Source organism: Paroedura picta, chromosome 1, assembly GCF_049243985.1.
Source record: "Paroedura picta isolate Pp20150507F chromosome 1, Ppicta_v3.0, whole genome shotgun sequence".
Taxonomy (NCBI): Eukaryota; Metazoa; Chordata; class Lepidosauria; order Squamata; family Gekkonidae; genus Paroedura; species Paroedura picta.
In genome coordinates, this window is record NC_135369.1 from 163,271,655 (window position 1) to 163,297,675 (window position 26,021).

The window sequence follows — 26,021 nt, forward strand, 5'->3', positions numbered from 1 at the left end:
ATGATGTGATTGTTCTTAAGCACTGTCATCTGTTTACCCTATGTACTATTTGAAGTTTACAAATGTGAGTACCATTTGCATATACCCAAGGTCAATTTCCCACTTTGTGTTATTTGCACATTTGCCCATCTCACAGGAGTAAAATGGCTGGCCGTGGTAAGATTTAAAAAATCCAAAAACACAACATTCTCTAAATGAAATAGCTGATGACTTAAGACCAAAGTTTTGATAAGTGATTGTGATCAGGCCCGTGCAAGGATCTTTAAAAGAGGTGTGTGTGTTACAATACATTCCAGAACCTTCATGAAACTTCTTAATGAGTTCTTTCTCACTTTTTCTTGAATTTTTAATCTCTTTTTCTACCTCGTACCACTGGCAATAGGTTTTCATTGATTCAATGAGCAGCTTTTGTATATTTTTTAAAATTCAATCTTGGGGGGAGTTGAACCCTCCCCAATCTGCCCTTGTACATGTCTTGGAGTGTGACAAAAGCATGGCACCAACACAAAGTATCCAGTTCTCCTACAGTTTAACATAACGTACTTCTCAGTTTGGAAGGCCCCACGTCAATCACTTTTTGAATACATTACAACAGTAAAATATAGGTCCAAAGAGGCTACAAGGATTAATCTTGGCAAGTCTCAGAGCTGTGTCACCTGCCCTCTTCTACAAAACATCAAAACAAGTGGCTGTTCACAGGGAGTAACAGAAGCCATGCCAAAGCAGAAGCAAGTAATTCAGCAACTGGCAGTGAGAGGTTGTAGGCAAGGTCACACACCTGCAGAGCCAGGGGTACCAGTGAGCTCCCATGCTGGGAAACTGATGTCTCAGGAGGTACCAGAAGCAGTCTGCAATCCTAAGCATATTTTCCTCAAAGTAAGTCCCACTGAAGAAACCCAGTCTTACTTCAGAGTAGACATTTAGGTATTCTCCTGCAATCACCTAGTTTATGGATACATTATCTCCCCAACTTGAAGAGCCATTTTTGATGCAGTATGCCTATTACATTAGTGTTTAACACACAAGTGGCACATCGTATCTATTTCAGCATCGCTTCCTATGAATCAGCTTTTCCTACTAATAAATCCAGATGCATTTTCTCTGGGGCTGACAGTCAATTAAATATTGTCAATTCATCATCTGGCTATTAATCAATCACATTTTAATAGATCTGAATACCAGCATTCAAGCGCTCGTGAGAATGTGGAACAATATCGGAAATTAGATACCATCTGATGGATTTTATACACCAAAGCCAAGTGTGATTTTTGATCTCAGCTTCCAATCGCAAATTTGCCTATTAAATCAAAGTTTGAAGCCCTTCATCTCTTAACTGCAGCTCTTTTCCCAAGAACTGCTTATCAGTGGGACAACCTGAGTGCTGCACAGACCTCCGGGTAGCACCCACAGTGTCCAATAGACTAAGTATCAGTGGATCTTTTAAGTGCCACTCCTTTCCTCATGCAGCATACTTTCCCTTTTGAGTTCTAGGTTAGTAACAGATAATTAGAGAGCTGGCCTTCAAGCAACAGCGTTCTGCCACTCCGTGCTTTTCAGGCATATCACCTGGGCTGTCAGGTTCGGAAGGAACTTGTGCGGAAGGTAACGGTTCTTCCTCTGAGTCAGAGTCAGAGTTGAGAAACACACGAGAACCGGAAGGCTTAGTGGCAATACTGACAGAGGTAGAAGAGCGTTGGTAGGTAAAAGACATAGACTCCGTCGTGCGGGACTGAGTAATGCGAACTGAGGACCCAGTATCCAGGGGCGGGGGTGGGAAATGCAGAAAAAAAGATTAATAGGAAAAAAATAGCTGAAAATATTATTTTCCTCTCTCAGTCATTAAGAAAAACAAAATATGCACAAACCCCCCCTTTAATCTATTTCTTCATCAAAAAACATACATTTTTGTTTGCATTTGTTTGCAAAAATGTTGGGAGCAGAGAAAAAAATGAGAAGGAAGCACTATTGCTATTACATTTTTGCACGTAACCGAAGCTATCGCTTTAAGTATCTGAATTTCTGTGACAAAAGAGAATGATGCGAATGACGGAGGAGCCTTACCCGGGAATCCATCGTCAGCTTCTGCGTCGCCAGGGCCGCTGCCTATGCTGGTGCTGTCCAGACCAATATGTATCATCTGGAGCTGGGAGCGGAGCTGCTCAATATCACTGTCCTTGCTGTCCAGGGCCATCTGCAGCTCTATTCTTACCTGGCTCTCTTCTGCTATTTGCTGTAAAAGGATATGCAGTAAGTACAAATCGAGCCTCCGTGGCTCAGCAAAAGGATATGCAGTAAGTACAAATCGAGCAACTCCGTGGCTCAGAATTTTTTTCGTCATTGACTGTTCCAGCCGCCACGCACCAAGAACCAAAAACACATCCTAAAGTAAATGCTTACCAAGTGGCCTGCATTCATGGATGACCAGTCCCAAAGTGGGACCTGGGTATCCCCTGGAATTATAGCTCATCTCCAGGAAACAGAGATCAGTTCCCCTGGAGAAAATGACTGCTTTGGTGGGTGGGCTCCATAGCATTAGACCAGGGGTAGTCAAAATGCGGCAGATGTCCATGGACTACAATTCCCATGAGAATTGTAGTCCATGGACATCTGGAGGGCCGCAGTTTGACTACCCCTGCATTAGACTCTACCAAGGACCCTCCCCACCCCAAATCCTGCCCACTCCCAGATTCACCCTCAAACTCTCCACGTATTTCCCAACCCAGAGCTGGCAGCCCTACCAGGCTGCATGAGACCCAAGGAATGAAACAGGAAGAGTTAAGAGGCTGTGATAAGCAGGAATGCCCTAATCAGACTAAAAAAATTAAAATATAATACTGCTCGCAAGGTCTGAGAAACTCGGCAGCATTATTATGAAGTAATAATTTCTTTTTCAACGGATTATGCGCCAGCTGCGGCCCTGTGGCCACTTGCAGACAGGTACTTACTGCTTGCATTTCATTCATCTCCTTCTGATACTTGATCATCATCTGGGTAAGTTTCTCGCGCTCCGACTTCAACTCCATATGCAGCTTCCGGTTTTCTTTCTCTTTCCTCCTGACATCGGTGTCAGCTCCTCGTTTGACAGGATCCCTGCGGTTCATAATTTCCGCCAACTTGTTCACAGCCTTCGGAAAGGAGAGCGGGGAGGAAAACAAAAGTGCCAAATTAGGAATGCAGGGCCAGAGGTCCGTTCTTCAGCTCGCAGAAGCCACCGTGAAGCCCTTTTCTTACATAAAATAATGAAATCTGCGTGGCTGCATTTTTACGTGGAAGGCCATTTATGAAATTTATGAAAAGAGGCTCTCGCTTGTTTGAGTCAGAAAGTTTAGGAAGGGGAGATCAAATTGCAACCAAGTTTTATGTACTGGTTTGTTCCTAAGGATCAGGGTAAAGGTTTCATCTTAAGTGCCATCACAGTTTTATATTACTCAGGCATCAGCCCAACTTTACAAGATGACGTACAATGGCAATATGTTCAAAACTTGTAGACAGCACAGATTTTTAAGATCAAAGAATTATGGAATCATAGCATTAGAAGGGACCTCCAGGGTCATCTAGACCAGGGTTAGGTCAACTTGTGGGCTTCCAGATGTTCATGGACTACAGTTCCCATGAGGCCCTGCCAGTGTTTGCTGGCAAGGGTTCATAGGAATTGTAGTCCGTGAACATCTGGAAGCCCACAAGTTGACCTAACCCTGATCTAGACCAACCCCCTGCACAATGCAGGAACTCACAACTACCTGCCCACCCACAGTGATCTCAATTTCATGCTGAAATGATCCCCTCAACAAAAATCTCCAGAATCCAGCCTGATCTGGAGGAATTCACTTACTATCCCACAGTGGTGATCAGCAATTCCCTTGGGTATACAGGGAAGGGCCACAAGAGACAAACACTGGTACATCCCTTCCTGCTCACCCTCTCACAATCTGCCTAAATTAATAATATCAGCATTTCTGTCAGATGACTATCTAGCCCCTGCTTAAAAACTTGCAAAGAAGGAGAACCCACCACCTCCTGAGGAAGCCTGTTTCACTGAGGAAATGCTCTAACTGCCAGGAACTTCTTCCAGATGTTTGGTCAAAAATTCTTTTCAATAAATTTCAACCCACTGGTTCTGTTGCCCTCTGGGGCAACAGAAAACAATTCTGCTCCATCTTCTATGAGACAGCCCTTCAAGTATTTGAAGATGGTTATCATATCACCTCTTAGTCATCTTCTCTCCAGGCTAAACAGACCAAGTTCCCTCGATCTACTACATTAATGTATTTACAGGTACTGTTGTGCCTATTCAGGGATTGTGTTCCTACCTCAGTGATCAAATACTAACAGAGACAATACTCTTAACTTGCAGATTGTGTGTCAGATGAAATTGCCCACAGAGAAATGTGCCATAATAAATCAGTTATTCTCTAAGAAGGAAAGGCAATGTATGCACTATTGCCATTTTTAAAACACAGAAATGTTAAGGATGCCTTCCATGACACACGATTAAAATTCCAGACATTTACATGGTTTTCAAATGTCAATATCATCCCGGCCCTTTTATTCACTCTCTCCCTGCCGCCTATAACAGTGAAGTATTTCTGGTTTGTATTCTACCTGTGTCTTCAGGGTTCTTTCATTAAACAACAGTTTCTCATATTGAGCCTTAATGAGTGCTATGTTTGTTTCTTCATCTTTCATTCTGGCAATTTCTGAAACAAGAAAACAGAATGGTCAAAACCAGTCTTTTCCCCATGGGAGTCACTCTTTGAAAGACAATTAAAGAATACTCACGTTCTTGGATTTCCTTAAGTTTATTATTCAGCTCTTCTTTCTCATTGGCAAGGTTAGCCACATCACTGGTGAGCGTCCTATTCGCTTCTTCCAGCTGAAATACAGACATTAACACAGGAATATGTCACTCATGGAATGGGGCGGGTGGAAGGAAGGAAGGAAGGAAGGAAGGAAGGAAGGAAGGAAGGAAGGAAGGAAGGAAGGAAGGAAGGAAGGAAGGAAGGAAGGAAGGAAGGAAGGAAGGAAGGAAGGAAGGAAGGAAGGAAGGAAGGAAGGAAGGAAGGAAGGAAGGAAGGAAGGAAGGAAGGAAGGAAGGAAGGAAGGAAGGAAGGATTCAAAAACTAGAATAAGTAAGTAGACAGCAAGATGCAGATTTGCTTCAGGGATTAAATGTCCTTTGGATCAGAATATGAGTCTGAAGAAGATCAAAAACCAGAGTCTCCCCAATCGTTATTTACAGTGTCTTCATAAAACTAATGCTGGCAGTTGCTGCGGGCCCAGGAGCAGTGGTGAAGGATGCCGATAGTTACTGTGGGCCTGGGCGCAGAACACACTGGCAGTCACGAAGGACACCAGCAGCTGCTACGGGCCAGGGCACGGTAGGAGAGGAGCTCTGTGGTAGGTGGCAGGGCCTGGAGCCTCATCAGGTTCAGTGATGGGGAGGGAAGAATATGGGATTCCCTCCTCCACAAACCTCGTTAGGACCCTCTTGTAAGTATTTCTGATTACTCGTAGTCCTTATGGCCAGATCATACATCTTTCAAAAAAGAACTACAGTAACAAAGATCCAAATGGTAATAATAATAAATTATATGCAGTGATTCTAGTGAGGACAGGAATGGACAACTTCTTATATTTATCTGGAAAACACATGCTCTCAATCCCAGGAAACAAATTCTGAGTACTTAACAGTTCCCTTTTTCATAGTGCAATGCATTTTGCCAAACAGATATCCAGTTGCTGTGCTTAACAACTCAGTACTGTTTGTGTACTGCAAGGACTAATAATAATACTGGAGGAGTGCCTATAAATAAAGACCGCCTAGCAGGCAAAACAAAACCTATGATAGGAGCCTGATATGAACCACTTACAGATCCTATTGTGGCATCTTTTTCGACAAGTTCCTGTTTGTGCCTAGCCATCATTTCCTTGATCTCCAGTTCTTTCATGATCTTCTCCTTCTCCAAATCCGAGTATTGTTCTTCAGCAATCGAACGAGCCAACTGTTCCGAATCCGCTTTGGTTAGTGTGATCTCAAGCTGCGCTGCCAAGGAATCCCTGCAAGGCAAAGATGAGGTTGAAGAAATTATTTCTTAATTTGAAATATATAAATATTGTTATGTTTACAGGGTTGCCAACTACCTGGAGGAATAGCACCCTTTTAATAGAGGCTTTAAAGGTAAAGGTATCCCCCGTGCAAGCACTGAGTCATGTTTGACCCTGGGGTGACGCCCTCTAGCGTTTTCATGGCAGACTCAATACGGGGTGGTTTGCCAGTGCCTTCCCCAGTCATTGCCGTTTACCCCCCAGCAAGCAAGCTGGGTACTCATTTTACCGACCTCAGAAGGATGGAAGGCTGAGTCAACCTTGAGCCGGCTGCTGGGATTGAATTCCCAGCCTCATGGGCAGAGCTTTCAGACTGCATGCCTGCTGCCTTACCACTCTGCGCCACAAGAGGCTCAATAGAGGCTTTAGGAGCTGTTATTTATTAGGTGATGGTATTTTATCTCCATGCTGTGAAAATCTTCTCCATGCATTTGATCTCTATTAAAAGGCACGGAACATTTTTCTTCAGGCCTGTTGGCAACCCTTTGTGTGACAAGAAGCAAACAGCTGAAACCTCACCTTTCATCTTGCAGCTCTTGTATCTTTTGCTGCATTTCTTTGCAAAGTTTTGTCTTTTCTTCACATTCTTCTTTAAGCTCCCGAACTTGCGTCTTGTATAAAGTCTGAATTTGTTTAAAAAGGAAAGCTGGTGTGAATAGGGGTGTGATGAACTCATAAAGAAAGCATGACTCCAGAGAGGCTTTTCAGTTGCATTAGTGCTTGTGTGATGGATGGAATCTTTAGAGCTGCTTATCCCTGGGCCATCAACAGCCAGCTGAGGCCATGCTTTGGTTGATGGTACTGTCATGAACGAGTGCTCTGTAATTCAACTCGGCTCTAAAGGTAGCCATGCAGAACGAAGGCTGAGTCCAGTTACACCTTTCAGACCAACAAAGTTTTATTCTAAGATTTCGTTGGTCTTAAAAGTGTGACTGGACTCAAAGCTTGTTCAGATCAACAGAGCTACCAACCTGAATCTTTCTGTAGTCATATAGTTATGGCCTAATAAGCAATTCATGATTTTCACATGTTCCCCCCCCCCACATGGGCCTTTGTTACCTTTTCTACTTACTGCAAGTTCTAAAACATGGGTTCAGTATTCTTCACTTGACAAGAAATTGCAGTGTGGTAACAATGCCTGTTATGAAGCACATGCACTCAGTGTTACATCAGTTTAAAACCACACCTTTGGTCAAAAACTATTAATTAACAAGGGGAAAATAACATCCCCAAGGGGATAAAGCAGCTATTCTCAACTTTTGTACCATTGAAACCCCTGAAGCATTCTTCAGGCTTCAAGAAACCCTAGAAGTGGTATGATGGTGCAGAATATGGTTAGGAAACATAGCTCTGTACATGCACACCTGGTGCCCCTCCTCTTCTCACCCCATCCAAGCCCATCACTGGCCATGGGGGGGGGGAGTTGACATCACCATATATGGTCATATCACTCAATAAATATTTAACAAATTATATATATACACACAAGAGGGTTTGAGAAAGCCTGGGATAAAGCTACAAGATGCAGAAAACGATGAAACAATGTTTATGGATTAAACTACAGGAATAAAATAAAGGTATTTATGTAGCACATACTGAAAAATACTGTTCTGCTTCAAGCTGGTCTTGCAGTTCCTTCATTTGTCCATCAGCATCTTGGCGTTCCCTATTAAGATAAATAAATACACAGAAATCATTTGTAGCTCTTTTGAGAAGCAGAAATAAATTACTGCCTACGTCTCAATTCTCCCTTATCTTCTGGCAGCTCAATAAATTACCAGATTTGCAAAACGCAGCTTTGATGCCTTTCCCTCCATACTGCAGCCACCCACATCCCTGAAAAACTGCTTCAGAGGACTGAAGCCCCTTAAGAGTGGCATCAGATGAAACATGGAAGCTGCAGAAAAAGAGTCAATCAGCTATCTGAACCCTTCTGTACTCCTGTGTGAGGTCTTCCATGAAAGGAACAAGAGGGGAGATGGAAATTTCTGCCAATTCTCCCTTCCCACTGCAGCCCAGATGTATCCTCCTCTGTTCCCAAAGATCTAATCAATGTTTCCCAGGCCCCTTGATGCAAAGAAGAGTGAAACAGCACCTGGCTGACCAGTTTACTAAAAAAATTCAGATGATGTACCTGCAGTGAAGTTGCTGCTAAGCACTACCTTAGCATGCCAAAAAAAAATCCATGTCAGACTAGTTTGTAAATCTACCCTGCCAACTAAAGTGCGTCTAGTCAAGGCTATGGTCTTCCCAGTTGCTATGTATAGCTGTGAAAGTTGGACCATAAGGAAGGCTGAGCATCAAAGAATTGAGGCTTTTGAACTCTGGTGCTGGAGAAGACTCCTACGAGTCCCTTGGACTGCAAGGTGAACAAACCAGCCAGTCCTAGAGGAGATCAGCCCTGCCTGCTCCTTAGAAGGCCAGATCCTGAAGATGAAACTCAAATACTTTGACCACCTCATGAGAAGGAAGGACTCCCTGGAGAAGAGCCTAATGCTGGGAGCGATTGAGGGCAAAAGAAGAAGGGGACGACAGAGGTGGCTGGTTGAAGTCACTGAAGCAGTCGGTACAAATTTAAATGGACTCCGGGGAATGGTAGAGGACAGGAAGGCCTGGAGGATCATTGTCCATGGAGTCGGACATGACTTCGCACCTAACAACAACAACAACAATCTACATGCAAACTGGACACCAGAGAAATTCAAATGGGAGCAATCTGGAGAGTGAGAAAGTTTCTGAGATTCTGAGTGGCCCATGTATACTTTACCCAAAAAAACCCAAAATACCTTAATTTATGTCGCCTTTCCCCTGTTGGGGATCCCAAGTGGCTTGCACCATTCTCCTCTCCTCCTCACAACAAGCCTGCCAAATAGGTTAGGCTGAGAGGATGCAATTGGCCCAAAGTCACCAGCAAGCTTCCATGGCAGAGCAGGGATTCAAACCTGACTATTTCCCGAATGGTTGCAAAGCACCTTCAATTTCTTTTACTAGCAAATCACTATTGGCTCTTATGGGACATCAAACAGTCATGATAAACAACCTTACTGCTGAGTTGGCTTACTTGCGGAGTTCATTGTTTTGTTTTTCCAAGCTGAGTTTGATTTCCACAAGATGGTTATTCTCTTGCTTTATCTGTTTCTCTGACATTTTCAGTGCGTTGACTTGCTGAGTTTGCATCTTGAGGTCATTCTGTGTGAGGCAGCGCTTTTGTGTTTCCTGTTCTATTTTTAATGTCAAGTTTTTTACCTAGAAAATAACAAGATTGATTCCTTTTTAACATAAATATTTTACACATGCGTAAGCTAAGGACAATACACACACACACATACATATATTAAATATCATAATAAAATCAGAGTCCAGTGGCACCTTTAAGACCAACAAAGATTTATTCAGGGCGTGAGCTTTCGAGTGCAAGCACCCTTCGTCAGACTAGGATCTTCTTACATGACAGGGAATAAATTAAATATCACGTCTACTTTGCTGAACAATGTCTTATCAAGAATTAATAGTCAGCCATCTAGGGAGATTTAATCAGCCGTGAAAAGGAGGAGAAAGCTACTTCAAAGGAGGAGACAGGCAACAATTAGTTCCCTTGCTCTAATAAGTGTTGCTATTTTACTTCCAAGAAACCATATATTATTGAAAACTGAAAGACTGCAGAAAATAGGGGGGGAAGCACATACTGCTCTGTTGCTTTAAAGACTTTAAAGGGCAACCATGAAGGAACTAGAAAACATTCTTAAGTGTAAGGAATGCCACTGGAGGCCAAGATCAAGCTAGTTCGTACTATGGTATCCCCATTACTATGTTTGTACGTGAAAGTTGGAACGATGAAGAAACCTGTCAGGACAAAAAGTTTTATTTGAAATGTAGCGTTGAAAAGCTTTACCGATTCAATGGATTAACAAAATAGTTGTGGGTTCTAGAGTAAACAAACCCAATCTTTTGTTGGAGGCAAAAATGACTAGACTGAGGCTATCAGTCACATCATGAGAAGACAAAGGTCAGTGGAAAAGAAAATAATTCCAGTAAAGAAGCAGCAGGAAAAGGCAACCCGACATGAAATGGATTGACTCAAGAAGGCCCATTATGCACGGAGAGGGAGGTCCACATTCGGGGTGGAATGGCGGCGGCTAAAACCACCAATTATGCACACTGCAGGCGGCAACTGGGCACAGAGTCAACATATGCTGCCGAAAAAGCCGCGTTAGGGAGATGCGGAATAAAGTGGAGCTTCCCGGGACCAGGGCGCAACCAGACGCGCCTCCGGAGTAGCCGTGTGCATAATTGGATACTCTGGGTTTTGCCACTGTTGCGTTCCGTCCCGTGCGTAAGCGGTTTGCTTCGCTTCTTACTCCTCCTCGTTCTCCATACCGCCATTTCAGTGGCCGTGCATAATAGGCCGAAAGGAAGCTACGGACTTCAGTTTGCAAGGCCTGTGCAAAGATGGTAATGATAGGGTATTTTGGAGGTTATTAACTCATAGAGTCTCCATATGTCAGAAGCAAGATGATGGCACATAACACATACACAGTTGAAATATCAAGCTTGTAAAAGGAAACAAGAGTGCTGATATACAGTATTTACATAGTATTCCAGTCTAAGCCAATTAAAACTAATGGATCAGACTGTAGCACAGGATTGCAGTTAGAAACATGGGCTTGGAGCCACCCCCCACTCCATAATATATCATTCCAGAAGGGCTCCCAACCCACAGGTCCATGAGTGTGAGTGTATGCACATGTGTGCCACGAGACTAATATGCAATTTGGTGTACTACTATTCAGTCAGAAGAAAAGCTAAATAGAAATTTGGCTATGTACATAATCAACAGCTACCTTACCACAAAGATAACGTAAGACAAAAACTCCAAGTAGATATAACCAGGAACTTTAAGATTGTAGCAAATGTCTTACTCCTACTTACATCCTCATTCAATTTATCTTTTTGCTTAAGCAGCTCATTTATTTTCTGTTGAGATTGTTTTAGATCACAGTCCAACATAGAGCATCTTTTTTCAACTTCCAACAAACAGTTTTCTACTTTTTGCTTTGAAACTCTTTCCTCTGAGAGCTTCTTTTCCATTTCTATAAAATAAAAAAACACAAGCAAAGTCAGCATGTATAATAACACTTTGATCCTTGTACAATTTTATTTGTAGTATATACCAACAAATGTAACGGACTTCTGCAAAGAAAAGCGATATAAATGAAGATGAAAAATATTCCTCAAGGAATAACTGGAACCCTGCTAAATTGGAGATTAATTCACGTAATACTTCTAGATCGTGCCCAGTCAGTTTTAAATAGAACAATTCTTTAAGATACGTTATATAAGCAAGTATTCTCAGCTTTGGAATTCACTGTCAGTTTTCATTTTTTTTCTCCCTCTGACTCATTTACTGCCTACATATACTCTCAGTTCTTTGGGAAAGCAAAGTTACTTTTTGATGCATGAATGCCACACAGTTTTATGCATTCATTGTCCCTGACTAGACAGCCCGGAAACTTTTGTAAGCTCCAGTGCAAAGTAAAACTGAAGCATCAGCACCTGCTAACGGCCTAAGCAGTTTTGTGAGTAAAGATTTACATGCAAAAATTGATTTCCCCACCAAGTGACATTAACACATACAGTGTATCTGCCAAGAAGCTGACAAAATGCCCTCATCTTGATGTCACTTAAAAGTGGCACTGGAAAAATGTCAAATACTATCTATATTCATTTTTTTCCTGATAAAACTTGTAAGAAGACTCAGACTCTGAAACTGTCATCGGCATACAAAATCACTATCCAAAAAACCCCAGATATCAAGAATAGATTAAACAAGGCTAAGTTTCTGCATTAACAAACGGGGGTTATTTATTTGGAGCATGTTCCCAAGAGCGTCAGCTGCTCTGGCAAGCTTAATAGGATCCTTTTCTGAAAGCATTGATTTAATGATGACTTAGATTGGTATCTGGAGTTTTAATCCATCAAATAAAACTGAATTAGAGCTCTTGGGGGGGGGGCTGGACACTCTACCTGGACAAGAGTCTTTCAGGGGCAGGTGTCTGGTGAAATCTTCCCCAGGACACACTTGAGGGAAAGGAGTTAATTCTTGCAAGAAGAAAGGCCCCCCTAGCTAAGTGGGAATCCAGCTGGTATAAATATGCTGGTAAAGATTTATATTTAGATGGGATGTCCTAGAACTGAGGGGAGCAGGTATTACATGGGGTGGAAGACAGTATTTGCATTTCAATATCCTCGAGCCTTGAAATGCCTTGAATATATTTTTACTCAGAGCCTGAAGCCTCACAATGTCTAGCCCAGTTCTATTGTGCCAACTGGAGATATACAAACCGCTCAATCGGTCACAAAGCACGCTTCCAGAGATGGCTGATCTCAGCCAATATTGAAAGGTCAATAGCCAAGCTTTTAAGGCTAAGTGTTACTGACCTAATTCAATAAGAACGGTTCTGTTAGTGACACTTTTGGGTACCTCAAATAAAGATCTTAAAAACATGGAACGGAGAGATTCCGATTCATTGTTTAAGTCAGAGATCCAGATTGGAATGCTGTATAGTATTTGCGGAATGAATTCCATGGAGTAAATTTTTAGCACAGCCGGAATGTTTTTGTTCCCCTTTTAATGTTAGAATTTAGACAGCGGGGCTACAGATGTTTTCATAGTTTTAGCAGTCTGCTTTCTGTGATAGTTCATTTGTTGTTAAAGGACAGGTTGAGGCCAAGGTATTTGAAATAGTACACTTGTTCAATACGGTATCCATCAATCTTCCATGAATATTTATACCAGGTTTTTGCAAAAACTATGATCTTATAGGAAGAAAAAGAAGAGCTGTTTGTTTTTTTACTACCCACTGCTCTTAACCACCACACCACACTGGTTCTCCTAGACTTCAAGAAATAAAATACACGAATCGCTCCTTACCATCTACCAATTCAAGATTCTGATGATTCGTTCCATGTTGTATGTCAACCACCCTGAGCCATATGGAAGGGCGGTATAGAAATCAAATAAATAAATAAATAAAATTGTACCAAGCTGCACTTGACAAGCAGCCTAGGGGTGAGCTTCGATGTGGTGCCCTCCACTCCTGTCCCCACACTCCCACAGGGAGCCCTGGTGGTGGGGAGGGTGGCTGCAATTTCCTAGCCATGCTGCCCTTCACCCGTGAGGGGGGCATACTTGCTTCTAGTCTATTTTTAAAATGGGCTTTGCCCCCATATATTATAAATAAAATTATGATTACATAATATAGCACGTCTTTACCTTTCATGGCTTCAGACTTTGCTTCTTCAATAGACTCATAGATTTTATTTTTGTCAGCTAGCCGGGCTTTCGTTGCCTTGTGTTCAGCTTCTTCTTGTTCCAAGTTCTGCTGCATGACTTTTAGCTTGTATGTCATATCTATTTCCATGTTGTTCTTCTCCTGTTAAGGCAACACACCGGAATGCAATTGTTTCAATATTATCCACTTTAATTTGAAGACCTGACCAGTGTCAAGATAAAAAGGAGTCTAAGGTGTCTAGTTGGAGCATATTCTCTACCTTGTAATACCATGCATTTAAAATACCAATTTGGCTATCTACGGCCCATTATGCACGGCCGCCGAAACGGCGATTTCGGGTCACGTGGAAAACGCGGAGGGGGAAGACGCGACGCATACCGGTTATGCACGGGGCGGGGCGCGACGGCGGCAAAACCCAGAGTAACCGATTATGCACGCGCCGATCCGGGCGCCGCTTCTGGTTGCGCCCCGCTCACCCGGAAGCTGCGCTTTCTTCCGCGTTTCACTGATGCGGCTTTTTCGGCGGCATGCACCGAAGCTGCAGCCGGTTGCAGCCGGCTCCGTGCGTTATCCGTGATTTTAGTCGCCGCCATTCCACCCCGAACGTGCGCTAAAACCCCCGTGCATAATGGGTCTACCAGATGCATCATACACCCGAGAGCAATTGAATTGTTTACTACTGCACAAAGAAAATCCTCAAAGCTAAAAAGAATTTGATTCCTCACAACCTCTGGCTGGCTAGGAAGACTGGCTGTTATGCTTGGAATGTGGGCAATGCCAGTACTCGGCAACCTTTGAACAATGTAAACCACCCCGAGCCTGCTATGTGGGAAGAGGTGGTATATAAAACTAATAATACATAAGTAAGTAACATGAAAAGCTCTTCCCACATCTCATTCCATGCCCCCCACATACTCCCAGTTTCTCAGCTTTCACAGGACAGCTCCTTCCAACCAATGGGTCTCCCATCCTAACCCACAGCTCCCATCAATTCTCTCCTTCAAAAGTGGCTTTGCAAAGCTATAATTACCACTCATGACTGGTGTATGCAGAATGGAGCATAAACTTGTAGGTGCCTTGCCAAATAAAAATAGCATGCAGATATGAACATTCAGCCTCTCAACAGCTCTATTGCGGCATATCCACTATTACTCCAGAAATAAGAGCAACAGCTAGCTTCAAAAAATGTATCCTAGCAACAAGCTTACAGTTTAAAGCCCATGACAAAGTCACAAGTTTAAAGACAGATATATTAATGGAAAAACACTACCACTTAAATGTAACATGTAACTTGCATGTTATGTAAGATTAAAGAGAGAAAATAAATAATTATAGGTATCAAGATATGCAAAAACAAGAATTTCCAGCATAGACTGTAATCTGCAGAAGTAAGCTATTATATACTTTTATTTTTTACCTTTTCCAGATCTGTGAATCTTTCCTGTAATTGCCTTTTCTCTGTCTCAGTTTTAGCTAATGCGCTCCTCCCATTTTTAACTTCCTCTTCCAAACTAGTTATTCGTCCTAAGAATGTATTGCAAGAGACCAATCAATAAATACATGGTACTAAAATATTAAAAGTTCACGTATTATGAACTGAGAAGATTTCAAGTAAGAAAATCAGAATCATCATAATAATTAGAAGAGTAGAAAAAAATTAAGAAAATTAATGAATTATACAGCTAAATCCCAATTCCAAGAGCAGCTTATTCCTAATATGCAAAGCAGTTTCCAGAAGAATGTTTCTCATACCTTGAAGATCACTGATAATCTCTGACCCATGAGTTCGATCTCTCTTTTCAGATTCTAGGGCAGACTGCAGGTTGAGGAAGTCCTTCTCTAGTTTGAGTTTAGCATTTTCCAGGGCGCAATTTTTATCTTGGAGATCTCTGTTAGTAGCTTCCAGCTGCTGAATCTGCTTTGTACTCTCTGTCTGGTTCTTCCTGAACCTGGCTGCTGTATCAGATTCTGTACGCAGCAAAGCATTGGCTTCATCCAGCTATTGAACCATGAAAAACATTTCAGACAAGTGAATATCAACAAAACTTAAAAAAAATATTTCCAAAGTGACATCAGAGCCACACACTGCTACTGATAGAGCAATTTTAATAGACAGATCTGAAACGAGGTCTGACAGACAAGTTAAACTCGAACAGAAAAACAGCTTGCCTGTCTTTGCAGCTGGTTGATTTTTTCATTTGATATCTGAGAGTTCTGATTCCGCCTCTTCAAATCTTCAAGCTGGTCCTTCAAACTATTGACTGTAATTAAAGCAAGTTGAATTGTTAAGTCCATTACACTTACTCAACAGTGGCTTTCTAAAAATTAATTCCTAGCAGCAGGAAGGTAATTCTATTCACTTCATATAATGCCTCAAGATTCTGGCCCACGTACCATCATTTTCCAGATTGCGTTTTTTATCTGCTTCGTGTTCAGCCTTCCGCTGGTATTCTGCATTCTTATGCTGAAGAAGAGCTTTTTCCCTTTCCAACAGTCTCAGTGCAGACTCTACATTCTTTCTTGAGGTCATCTAGAAATATGCATTGAAGGACAGAAGGCATACTTCTTTTTAAAGAAGGTTTATGAAGAATGGAAACTCATTACATTTAATGAAAGCATTGGGGGAGATCCAGTCAGCTTTCCCCACTGTTGAAAAGGGGGAATGGGATTCCCTTTGACCATCAAAAAGCCTAGGCTGGGGATTGCAGAACTTGCTTGAACAGAAGTCAAGTGGGACAGGGGCTGTAGGAAGAAAATTTGCGCAAAACTGAGGGGAGAAGCTGGTTTGATCCAACCAATTCTGCAAAAAAATGTTTCTCATTTGGTTGCAGCAAATGTGCTCTGCAGATGTGCACGCACAAATTATAGACGACCACACATTTTCAAAGCAGCTTCACAATTCTATTGAATGGAAATCTATGGCAGAAGTCTAAGCTAAATATACTATAAATAAGGCTCAATACAAATAAGGCTCAATACAAATATACTATAAATAAAGCTTTTAGAGCAATCATATTTGGGATTTACCATACATGCTGAAATCTAGCTTTTTGTAAATAACCCCCCTCCCCCAACAACAATTTCTCTCTTATATATCTTTAACCCACTCCTAGCAGAGCGGATTAAATAATTCGGTAAGAGCACCCAAGGCGGGCCCTGTCTGTAATGAGGAAGGGTGCCCATAGGCCCCTTCCTCCGGACTAACAATCGGAGGGCCCAATAGGCAGGCGTGAAGCGTGGCTCACAATTGATCCCTTGGCGCAGGACTGACTAATCGGGAGGTGCAAAGCGCCTCCCGATCCGCCCCCCATCAATCTTCCACGATCACGCCCCGCAGTCGCCATTACCAGCTTCCCCTGCCAGCCGCGCAGTCGAGCCGTCCCCGCCCAAACACTCAGGTCCGCCCGCCGTCATCCTCGCCCGGCCTCCAGCCGCCTCCACATTCACACGCGGCCAGGGATGGCCACCCGTCGGCGTCCTCCCGCTGCCTCCAGACGCCCGCAGGAAGAACGCCTCGCCCCGGCCCACACGCCTGGCCACGGCCCGCCCTGCCACCCGCTGTCGCTCCACATGCCGCTGCGGCCCGTGACCGCTCCAATGCCCCCGCAGCCACTCCACCCGCCCGCCTTCGCCCCATCACCTCCACGGAGCATCGCCGACGGGCCGAAAGCCTCTACAGCCGCACCCTCGCCTGCTCCATCTCCTCCGCCAAGACTATGGGATGCCACACCGCGGGGAGGGTAGACACTGGACGAGCCGCCCCTCGCCTCCCGGCCCTGTCCCGCCACAACCCCCGCGACTCCCTTGCCCCGCTAGCGCCCGCTGCATTCAGCCTGCAGCAGGCCTGATTACTAGTTAATTTATAAATACTAATGTATCTTTAGCTCCACCAGATTGTTGATCTTTAAAAAGGTGGCTCCCAGCACACCAAGACTGAGGAATTAGTAACAACAGTGAATTGGCCGATATAGAAAATAAATAACATCTGCAATTAAAAATGTCATCTGCTTCTCCTATGCTCCAAAGACAACCTGATCAGCAGGTAACCCTTCCTTTCGAGCCACCATTTCTGCTCCTTGGTCTGAAAGGAAGACTGGATCCATAGTCAAATTCTGCTTTCAGCCTGTCATGGGAGATCTGAGCAGCATTGGGATAGAGCAGGGGTAGTCAACCTGTGGTCCTCCAGATGTCCATGGACTACAATTCCCATGAGCCCCTGCCAGCAAATGAATTTGCCGGCAGGGGCTCATGGGAATTGTAGTCCGTGGACATCTGGAGGACCACGGGTTGACTACCCCTGGAATAGAGCACCAGAATGCTGGTTTGGAGGTTTTTTTGGGGGGAGGGGGGATGACCTCAGATCCTTACACAGTTATGGAAATTCACTAGATGCCTTGGAGCCAGACAGAAGGTAAAGTGAAAAACCTCAAACTTGGTCCAAGCTCCTTAAAAAAGTTAACATAGGGATTCAACAAGCGAAATTCTGGCAGTGGCCCCATTTATCATCTGCCATATCATGAGAACTGCATACATTCAAAAACTGACAAGCAAAACCATCTCATGTTCCTCTCACAAATATCTGCAACAGTCCCATTTTTATTCCAATAAATACTACTTGCTATCAGTTTGTAAATAACCTGATATGACTTCAATATTTCAGAGGTGACATGTTCTCATTACCGTGTATACAAAAGAATTAAAAATTTTACTATACTTACCTCTTCATCCAATTCTTTCATTATCTTCTCTAAGCGATTATTAATTGTTCTAGGGAAATATTGTAGTATTAGGTGAAAAGCATCGAATAAGGTACAAAAATGATTTAATTTCAGTTTTTCTACTGTAAATCTTTTATAGCAAACTACCTATATACCTGATTTAGGTGGGTAGATCTGTTAGTCTGATGAAACAGACCAAGCTTTTGTGTGCCCACATACTTCCTCAGATACATTTTCATGCATGCACATGAAAGCTTGAACACTGATATATCAGGGATATGCCATCTAATAGCAGATTTTGATGTATTGGACAAGTTAACTTTATTGTTTTCTTGTTGCAAGATCACAGAGACTGAACTGAATTATTCTGTTCTTTAATATTTAAGAAACCTTCCTCCTCCCTCTTGTAGTAGGGTGGGGGAGGGGTTGGGGGTTACTCCATATTTGTTGCTGATATTGCTATCACGCTGTTGATTGTCTGTTTTTAATGGGTTTTTATTTGGACTTCTATAACCCACCACAAGCCTCTTGGGAGTGGCGGGTAACAAATTTAATAATAACAACAACAACAAATAACAAATAAATAAACAATAAATAAACAATAAATAAACAATAAATAAACAATAAATAAACAATAAATAAACAATAAATAACAACATTTTACCAAGATCTGGTTTCTTGTGTTCATACAGCCTTGAGAGCCTGCAACTCTGAGTACTGGCTGCTTGGCTGAGAGGCAGAGGCTCAAAGAGACCCAGGCTTGGGTCCTTGACACACAATAAAAAAGCTTTAAGTATGGGCTTCCTCTTGATATTATGGCTCTTGATTCAGGCATCATTCTTTATTTGATGTCCTGATATATACTTCTTGTAAAAAGGTACCCCATAAATATAGAAGCAGAGGAAAAAAACTATTACCTGCATTTCTGTTCCAGCTCCTCTTTAAGTTGTGTTTCATTACGAAGCTGATCTTCTAACTTGCTTACTTTTTTCTGACATTGTGCAAACTGGAAAGGAAGAGTCTAGATATCAAGTGCTTATCAAATGGAAAATTATTTACACAAATATATACAAGAGCATAAAGCCTATCAGCTAGAACTGAACATTATTTATTTGTTCGGTTAATTCTTTAGGGAAACACTTAATAGGTTTTGTAGAACACATGATAATGTCTAGAGTACCATGTATATTATAATAAAAGTAATTTAACTTAGCACATGTGCAAAGCAGAATTAAATCCACTGACATACAGGAGCTGGATCCAAGGATTCCTTTCTACTAAGAAAGAAGTCTTCCTGTATTAGGGAAAGTCATCTTCCAATTGGAATAGTGTTCTTGGATCTAAACCATATTATAATGAGGTTTTTAACCCTCCAATCTGTCCTGCATTGCATAACGCATTTCAATACACAGCTGCTGAAAAGTAGCAAAAACTTTAAAAATTTTGCAAATTGCCCAAATATATTTTTATAATAAATGGCATTACAAATACAGATTCACATTTATTATCAAACTATGAAATCTTTAATAGTAGAAATGAAGCCCATAAGTGATCAAGCTTATCTCCTGCTGAAATTAACATACCAATTACAAATCACAATTCATTTCTGTAATTCAATTTTACATTATAGTTGGTGATAAAATTCTACAAATACCTTCCCTAAAATTGGTGCAAATGCTGTATGTCTGCTTTACCACCTTATGTTTACAACCAAAAGGTATGCTGAAAATGCTTCTAACACTAAAACCCTATGCAGAATCACTCCAGTTGGAATAACTTTGCATAAGATTGAACAGCAGGAGAACCATGACAGGGAACTATCTAACCTTAGATAGTAATGAAACAGATGAACAGTAGATTCAGTACAGATAAAAGACTTTTCCCTTTGTTAAAAATCAGGGTCTACATTTTTCTATATATGAACCTAGACTCCAGTTATGCTCATTTCCCCTATTATAAAGTATATATACATGGCTCTTTAATTTGTTCAACGGCCTTTTATGTCGCTGGACTGAAAACAGCCTTCAAGCTATCTTGACTAATTCTGTTGTCAATTGTTCTCTGAGAGCACATTAGGCTATAAAGTGTCTAATGATTCCTGCTTATATTTGATGATACAGGGTTCATCTACATCATTGTGGCATCATTATATTTTTCTGCTTGTTGGGATATTATTAGCCACTTTGAGACCTTAAAGCAAGGTGTCTTGATGGCCCTGAATATTTTTTTTAATGTGTTAAACATTCATCTAGTGATATGACCTTATATAGCCAATGATGGGCCTGGAGGGGGGGAGGGGAGGGAGGGGCTCCGGGCAGGTGTATACACAGCTCTGCTTCCCAAACATAATCACAATCACACCACTTCTGGGGTTTCTCAAAACCTGAAGAATGTTTCAGGGGGTTCTCAATGGTAAAAAAGTTGAGAAAGGCTACCTGAAAGAAAGGTGTAGATGCTTAAGTAAATATGTTTGCTTATGGATCTTTCCACCATAAGATGCAGTTATGGTAGCTGGTTTTAAAAGCAGACTCAACAAATCTATTACTGACTGAGAGATCCACTAATGTTGGAGCTGTTACTACCACCGTAGTGGCATAATGTTTCTTGTTCACATGCAATGCGACTGTGAACACCACTTGATGGGGTATAAGAAAAAGTGGTTTCCTGTGTGCCAAATGTAATCCTTCCAGGGACATTTGTTGGCTGGCTATTTGAAGAAAAAAGGAGGCTGGGCTAGATATGCTGCAGTAGTTGGATATTTAATTGTTGTTCTTGCTGATTTTCCATGTTAACTGAAGGTTCATGCACTCTTCAACTGTCAGTGAACTCCGCTTAAAGTTATTTTCATCTATGACAGTTAATTGAAACAATTACAGAAAAGTTAGATGAATTGCTTTTTATCAGAGGTTCAGAGTTAAGACTGGCATTCTTATCTTGCTTTGTCAGATGTAACATATGCACCAGCTGATTGTCGTATTTGCACCAATGTTGATTATCTCATTTAGTTAGTAATGGTTAAGATTTGTAATTACATGATTGTGCTGGAAGAGATTTAGAAAAAGACTGATTTAAAAAAAATATGCACTACTGTGATAAGCAAATCAAATTTCTCTGGAGAAAAGATGCGATTTCTGGGTATATGTGATTTGGGCTAAAAGCAGTCAAACAAAACCTGATTCCTGGTGTGCTTTTAAAATATTACCTTCTGTAATATGATTAAGCAGTGTTAGAAACTTAGATAATTTTAGTACTTTTACAATAATTGCAGTGGTAATTTTCATGTCATTATTTCTTACTGTCTTGCATACTCATCCCCCCCCCCAAAAAAAGATAAAAGTCTCTGATTTTTTGGGGGTCTGGTTTGCTCGTTATAACTCAACAGAATGTACATCTTAACTTGTCTGTATTATCAAATTTAAAGGCAGATAACCAACCTATAAAAGATAAATCCTGGAGAACTGCTGCTAAACAGTTTGAATAGGCCAAGTCCCTTTAAAAGTATTTAGTACAGATTCTTTAACTGAATGCAGGTGTGATACTGTCCCCATTACAGATGGATTTTGGTCTGATTCAGCAGGATTCTTCTCACATTTGTAATTTTGACATACTGAGAGTTGCCACTACTCCAAACCTGGACATTTCTTGTCTAGCTATGGCTCTCAAATTCTTCACAGAGTAGAAAATATTTAATATATAATCAATGTAAGACTAGGTACATTGTGGGTGGGTGGGTGGGTGGTTGGAGGGAGGAAGGAAGGAAGGAAGGAAGGAAGGAAGGAAGGAAGGAAGGAAGGAAGGAAGGAAGGAAGGAATGAATTTTGGAAAACCCACACTATTATCAAAAAATAAACAATGGAACAGCTCTATGTACAGAAAGAGAAATATTTTCATCTTTCATAATTTATAATTACATGCTTACCTCTTCACTGTCCTGTAAAGACAAACAAAAGAAATACGTCAATGATCTTTTTAAAAAAGAAGACTGCCTACACATACTTTCTTTGCACTGTAGAACTCGCTACATTAAAACCTAACAGCCAACCATTCCTTTCACTTCAATGGGACATGTTCATAGATACACATTCATACACATTTGTACAATTAATGCTAACTATTCAAAAGATGAAAGTAGGACTCAGTAATGGAAGGGTACACTAGTCTAAGAATACTTTACAAGTGCTTAACACTTAATGAAAATAAGTGCCCATACCTCAGTTTTCCTACAGGATTCGTTTTCCCGACAGGGCTGAGAAGAGTCACTTAGTAACCTGTTGAAAACAATTCAAGTTTTCAAAAACTCTCGCAACCATGCCAACCGACTCATTTTAATAAACCATCTCAAGTCTTAATCCATTCCGAACTATTCGTGGGATGGCAGTCTTGTTCGGCTTCAGCTACCTTCTCGTTTTCAGCAGAGGTCTTAACCCTCACAGCTGGAGTGCCTACGTAAGTCTCATTCATATGCAGTAAATGCAGATTCAGTATATGCAGCTAGGACAATCAATGTAAGCAACACCACTTATTTTATTTGTATTTTCTTTCTTTCCTGCCTCACCCCCACCAAAACACAAAATGCTCATGCGGAATACAAGATTCACATCCATCACAAAATTGGAGCATTAAACCTTAAAAACAAAATACACTGAAAGAATTCATTGTTGAAACAGGCATTATGGCGACAATTCCAAAAATGTGTCACGTACAAGTTCTCTCTGTAGTAGGTAAATCCTATAAAAGGCAGCTGATTTCCAACAAAGGCTTTGGGGATTGGAAATGTTTCGACATCTCCTTTATCATCTTCAATGTCATCAAAATTACTGCTATCTATGTCACTACTGAGCTCAGGTACAACAGGTGCAGCAGCTAAAAGGTAGGAAAGACAGGCATTAGAGCACAATTCCTTGACTAGAACCTCAATACAAAATCGCTCCATTACAAAAAGGTGGCATTTGTAGCAGTCAGGCCTGCAGAGTCAGAGCATGGCCAGTTCCCAGCTGCCTGTGCTCTGAAACTAGAAAGGATGAATTCTCATAACAGTAGGGGAACTGCTGAATGGCTGAGCATGTGTGGGGGTATTTTTTAAAGCAATCCCACAGTCGCATTTCGTTTTGGAAATCCTAACTTCAACCTTGAGAATATTTACAGCAAATTCAAACATTTTCCAAGCCAGCTACTGGACTGAAAACCAAAACTGCTACAAATTTAAGGACAAAGTGGCACCTTTAAGACAAAGTTGTACTCGAGGTATACGCCTTCGAGGGCATGCACATATTTAATTACAGAACTAAACCCGGATCCCAACAAATGCAATGGTTTTATTCTCTGAGCATAATTCATCTTGAGAACAGATGAGATTGACACTTGGGTTTAAAATTAAGCTTAACTGTTTTAAGTGTCAACTTCAGCCTTTAATTCAATTCTAAAGCTGGAGTAACAGTTGCGAAGAGAATCAGCTGTGATTTATGAAAACTGTGGTTAAAATTCTGGCTCTGCAATTGGGGGAAATAATAATGGCATACCTTATAGCAGGGTTAGTCAACCTGTGGTCCTCCAAATGTTAACGGCCTACAATTCCCATGGGCCCTTGCCAATGTTTGCTGGCAGGTGCTCATGGGAATTGTAGTCCATGAACATCTGGAGGACCACAGGCTGACTAACCCTGCCTTTTAGGACTGTTGTAATGATTACACAATAAGACATGTTAAGGTATAATAATTTAACATAAAGTACTACTATGCCTCCCAATCGCAATTCTCCAAATCAAGGGTAAGATTAAACTTGTAAAAAGCAGCTACCCAGCCAAATGAGCGTACTGATAAGGCGACAGTCAAAGCTAAGTGAATTTGAAAACAAAATGCACAGCTGTACGTGGTCTTCAAATTATGTCAAACGGATAATGTAAGAAACTCAGAACAGTAAACCTTAAATATGTACATAAAAACGACACCAACCAGCTAATCCAGAGCATCCTTAGCAGCCTGGAAGCCCTAGCAGAGCTATAGAACTCCTCCCTGGAAGCTAACAGTGAGGGAAGCTCCACGTCCCTTTGCACGTGCATAGCTGTCCCTGCCACTGAGGCACACCCATGTGCTCATGGAGATCTGCTCTGTAGGCAGTTACTATTGAAAGAAATGATATTTTTACACATGGATCTATATTTAAACATATGGAAAGTACACATGAGATTTATTTCAGGAGCACATAACGTAATTTCACAGTCTACAGATGCTCAGTTAGAAAATTATGAGTCCTTGACATTTGCAGGGGAAAGAATGCGAGGCAACTTCCATAAAAATCAACCGTTCTGAATTAATGCTAACTCAAAGCAGCATTCTCTCTCGCATAAAAAGGAACATGCACTTTTTCAAACAATAAGGGTACTTACTCTCTCGAATATTATCCCAGTTCCACTGATCATTCTTAAAGAACGGATGGTTTTTAATTTCTTCTACTCCATTCCTTCCGAGACGCACATCCCTGAACATGGCAATTGAACCAAATTTTAGATTAAAATAAACAGCATTCCCTTTTCAATAAACACATGTTTAGATTCCGTTTACACGCCCAGATGCCTAGACGCAGAAACTACGTGATCATCTAGGAGAGTTTTTCATCGATTGCAATTTGAATCCCCACAAAGAGAGAGCCATTTGTAAGCACTCTCTCACACACAGAATGGCTAGAAATCTCAATCTGCCACGTGTGGAATTAAATATATTTCCAACTGGACTGAGCAGGAAAGAGAACACAGGAAAAGACTTCATTTAAAGAAAAAAAAAACCCAAAAAAACAACCCTAAGCCAACAAAGTTTGCCAAACCACAGTACAAACATTTGGACATAAATGACGAAAGAAGCTGGCTTCCAAACACAGATCGGTTATTCAATATCGACTGAAGTAAGTATTTCAAAAACTGAATCCCACACCTCTTCCTTAAAAGCATAGCCACACATGCACATTTTTTCCTAAAGACGTATAATGGACCCATTATACAAGTGGCAAACTCGTTTCTTTCCGAAAGAGCTTGGCTGTTGAAAACTCATAAAAACAGGCTTCTGTATGAAAACTAATAAGTCACATGACAGATACTCATGCCGCCCCACTTGAAGTGTTTCAGTAGTAATTGTGTATATAAAAGAGCATTCTGTTTTAAATAAATTCGATGAGCGCCAAGTTTAATATAAACTGGGAAGGCATACACAGGTCCAGGAAAAAGGGAAGGAGACAAAGCACTCTTGTAATTAGCTCAGAGGTTTTTTTTTTCCATGGAGCCCCTTCTCCACCCTTCTGCCACTTCTCGTACATAAATATGGGCAGAGTCTAAAGCAGCTCCCCCAAAAGGGACCCCCCTTCTGCTGTCTGAGTTTGTGTTCAGCAGACAACGTAATCTGTCCTGTAGTCAAAATCAAAAACAAAAACACTGAAGACTGAAATAAATCATGAATTAGTCGCTACCACAGAGTAAGCGGAAAGAACACTCAATCTGGACAGCCCAAGAAAGCCCAATCCTGTCAGACCTCGGAAGCTAAACAGGGTCAGCCCTGACTAGCACTTGGAAGGGTGACCTCCACGGAATATCAGGGTCATGGCAAAAGGGCAGGCAACGGCAAACCACATCTGAACACCTCTTGTCTGGCTGCCAGTCAATCTAAGGATCTCCTGGCTACATTGAAGAAGAAGAAGAGTTGGTTCTTATATGCCGCTTTTCTCTACCCGAAGGAGGCTCAAAGCGGCTTACAGTCGCCTTCCCTTTCCTCTCCCCACAACAGACACCCTGTGGGGTGGGTGAGGCTGAGAGAGTCCTGATATCACTGCCCGGTCAGAACAGCTTTATCAGAGCCGTGGCGAGCCCAAGGTCACCCAGCTGGTTGCATGTGGGGGAGCGCAGAATCGAACCCGGCATGCC

At 41.7% G+C, this 26,021-nt stretch overlaps 1 protein-coding gene across 2 annotated transcripts in view; it reads right to left on the reverse strand.

The window, feature by feature from the left end:
• ROCK2 (Rho associated coiled-coil containing protein kinase 2) overlaps window positions 1–26,021 on the reverse strand; it is a 107,116-nt gene that overhangs the window by 12,203 nt on the left and 68,892 nt on the right. For both annotated transcript variants that reach the window (XM_077310780.1, XM_077310774.1), the window contains exons 8-27: window positions 24,501–24,592; window positions 22,819–22,978; window positions 22,326–22,383; window positions 22,035–22,046; window positions 19,033–19,121; window positions 18,116–18,164; window positions 15,792–15,927; window positions 15,567–15,658; window positions 15,150–15,396; window positions 14,815–14,921; window positions 13,379–13,538; window positions 11,035–11,195; window positions 9,167–9,351; window positions 7,702–7,771; window positions 6,625–6,728; window positions 5,871–6,057; window positions 4,780–4,873; window positions 4,603–4,697; window positions 2,946–3,125; window positions 2,062–2,230 (exon numbers count right to left, since the gene is read on the reverse strand). In XM_077310780.1, the coding sequence (XP_077166895.1) occupies window positions 2,062–2,230; window positions 2,946–3,125; window positions 4,603–4,697; window positions 4,780–4,873; window positions 5,871–6,057; window positions 6,625–6,728; window positions 7,702–7,771; window positions 9,167–9,351; window positions 11,035–11,195; window positions 13,379–13,538; window positions 14,815–14,921; window positions 15,150–15,396; window positions 15,567–15,658; window positions 15,792–15,927; window positions 18,116–18,164; window positions 19,033–19,121; window positions 22,035–22,046; window positions 22,326–22,383; window positions 22,819–22,978; window positions 24,501–24,592 (2,447 nt within the window). The remainder of the gene's footprint in view (window positions 1–2,061; window positions 2,231–2,945; window positions 3,126–4,602; window positions 4,698–4,779; window positions 4,874–5,870; window positions 6,058–6,624; window positions 6,729–7,701; window positions 7,772–9,166; window positions 9,352–11,034; window positions 11,196–13,378; window positions 13,539–14,814; window positions 14,922–15,149; window positions 15,397–15,566; window positions 15,659–15,791; window positions 15,928–18,115; window positions 18,165–19,032; window positions 19,122–22,034; window positions 22,047–22,325; window positions 22,384–22,818; window positions 22,979–24,500; window positions 24,593–26,021) is intronic.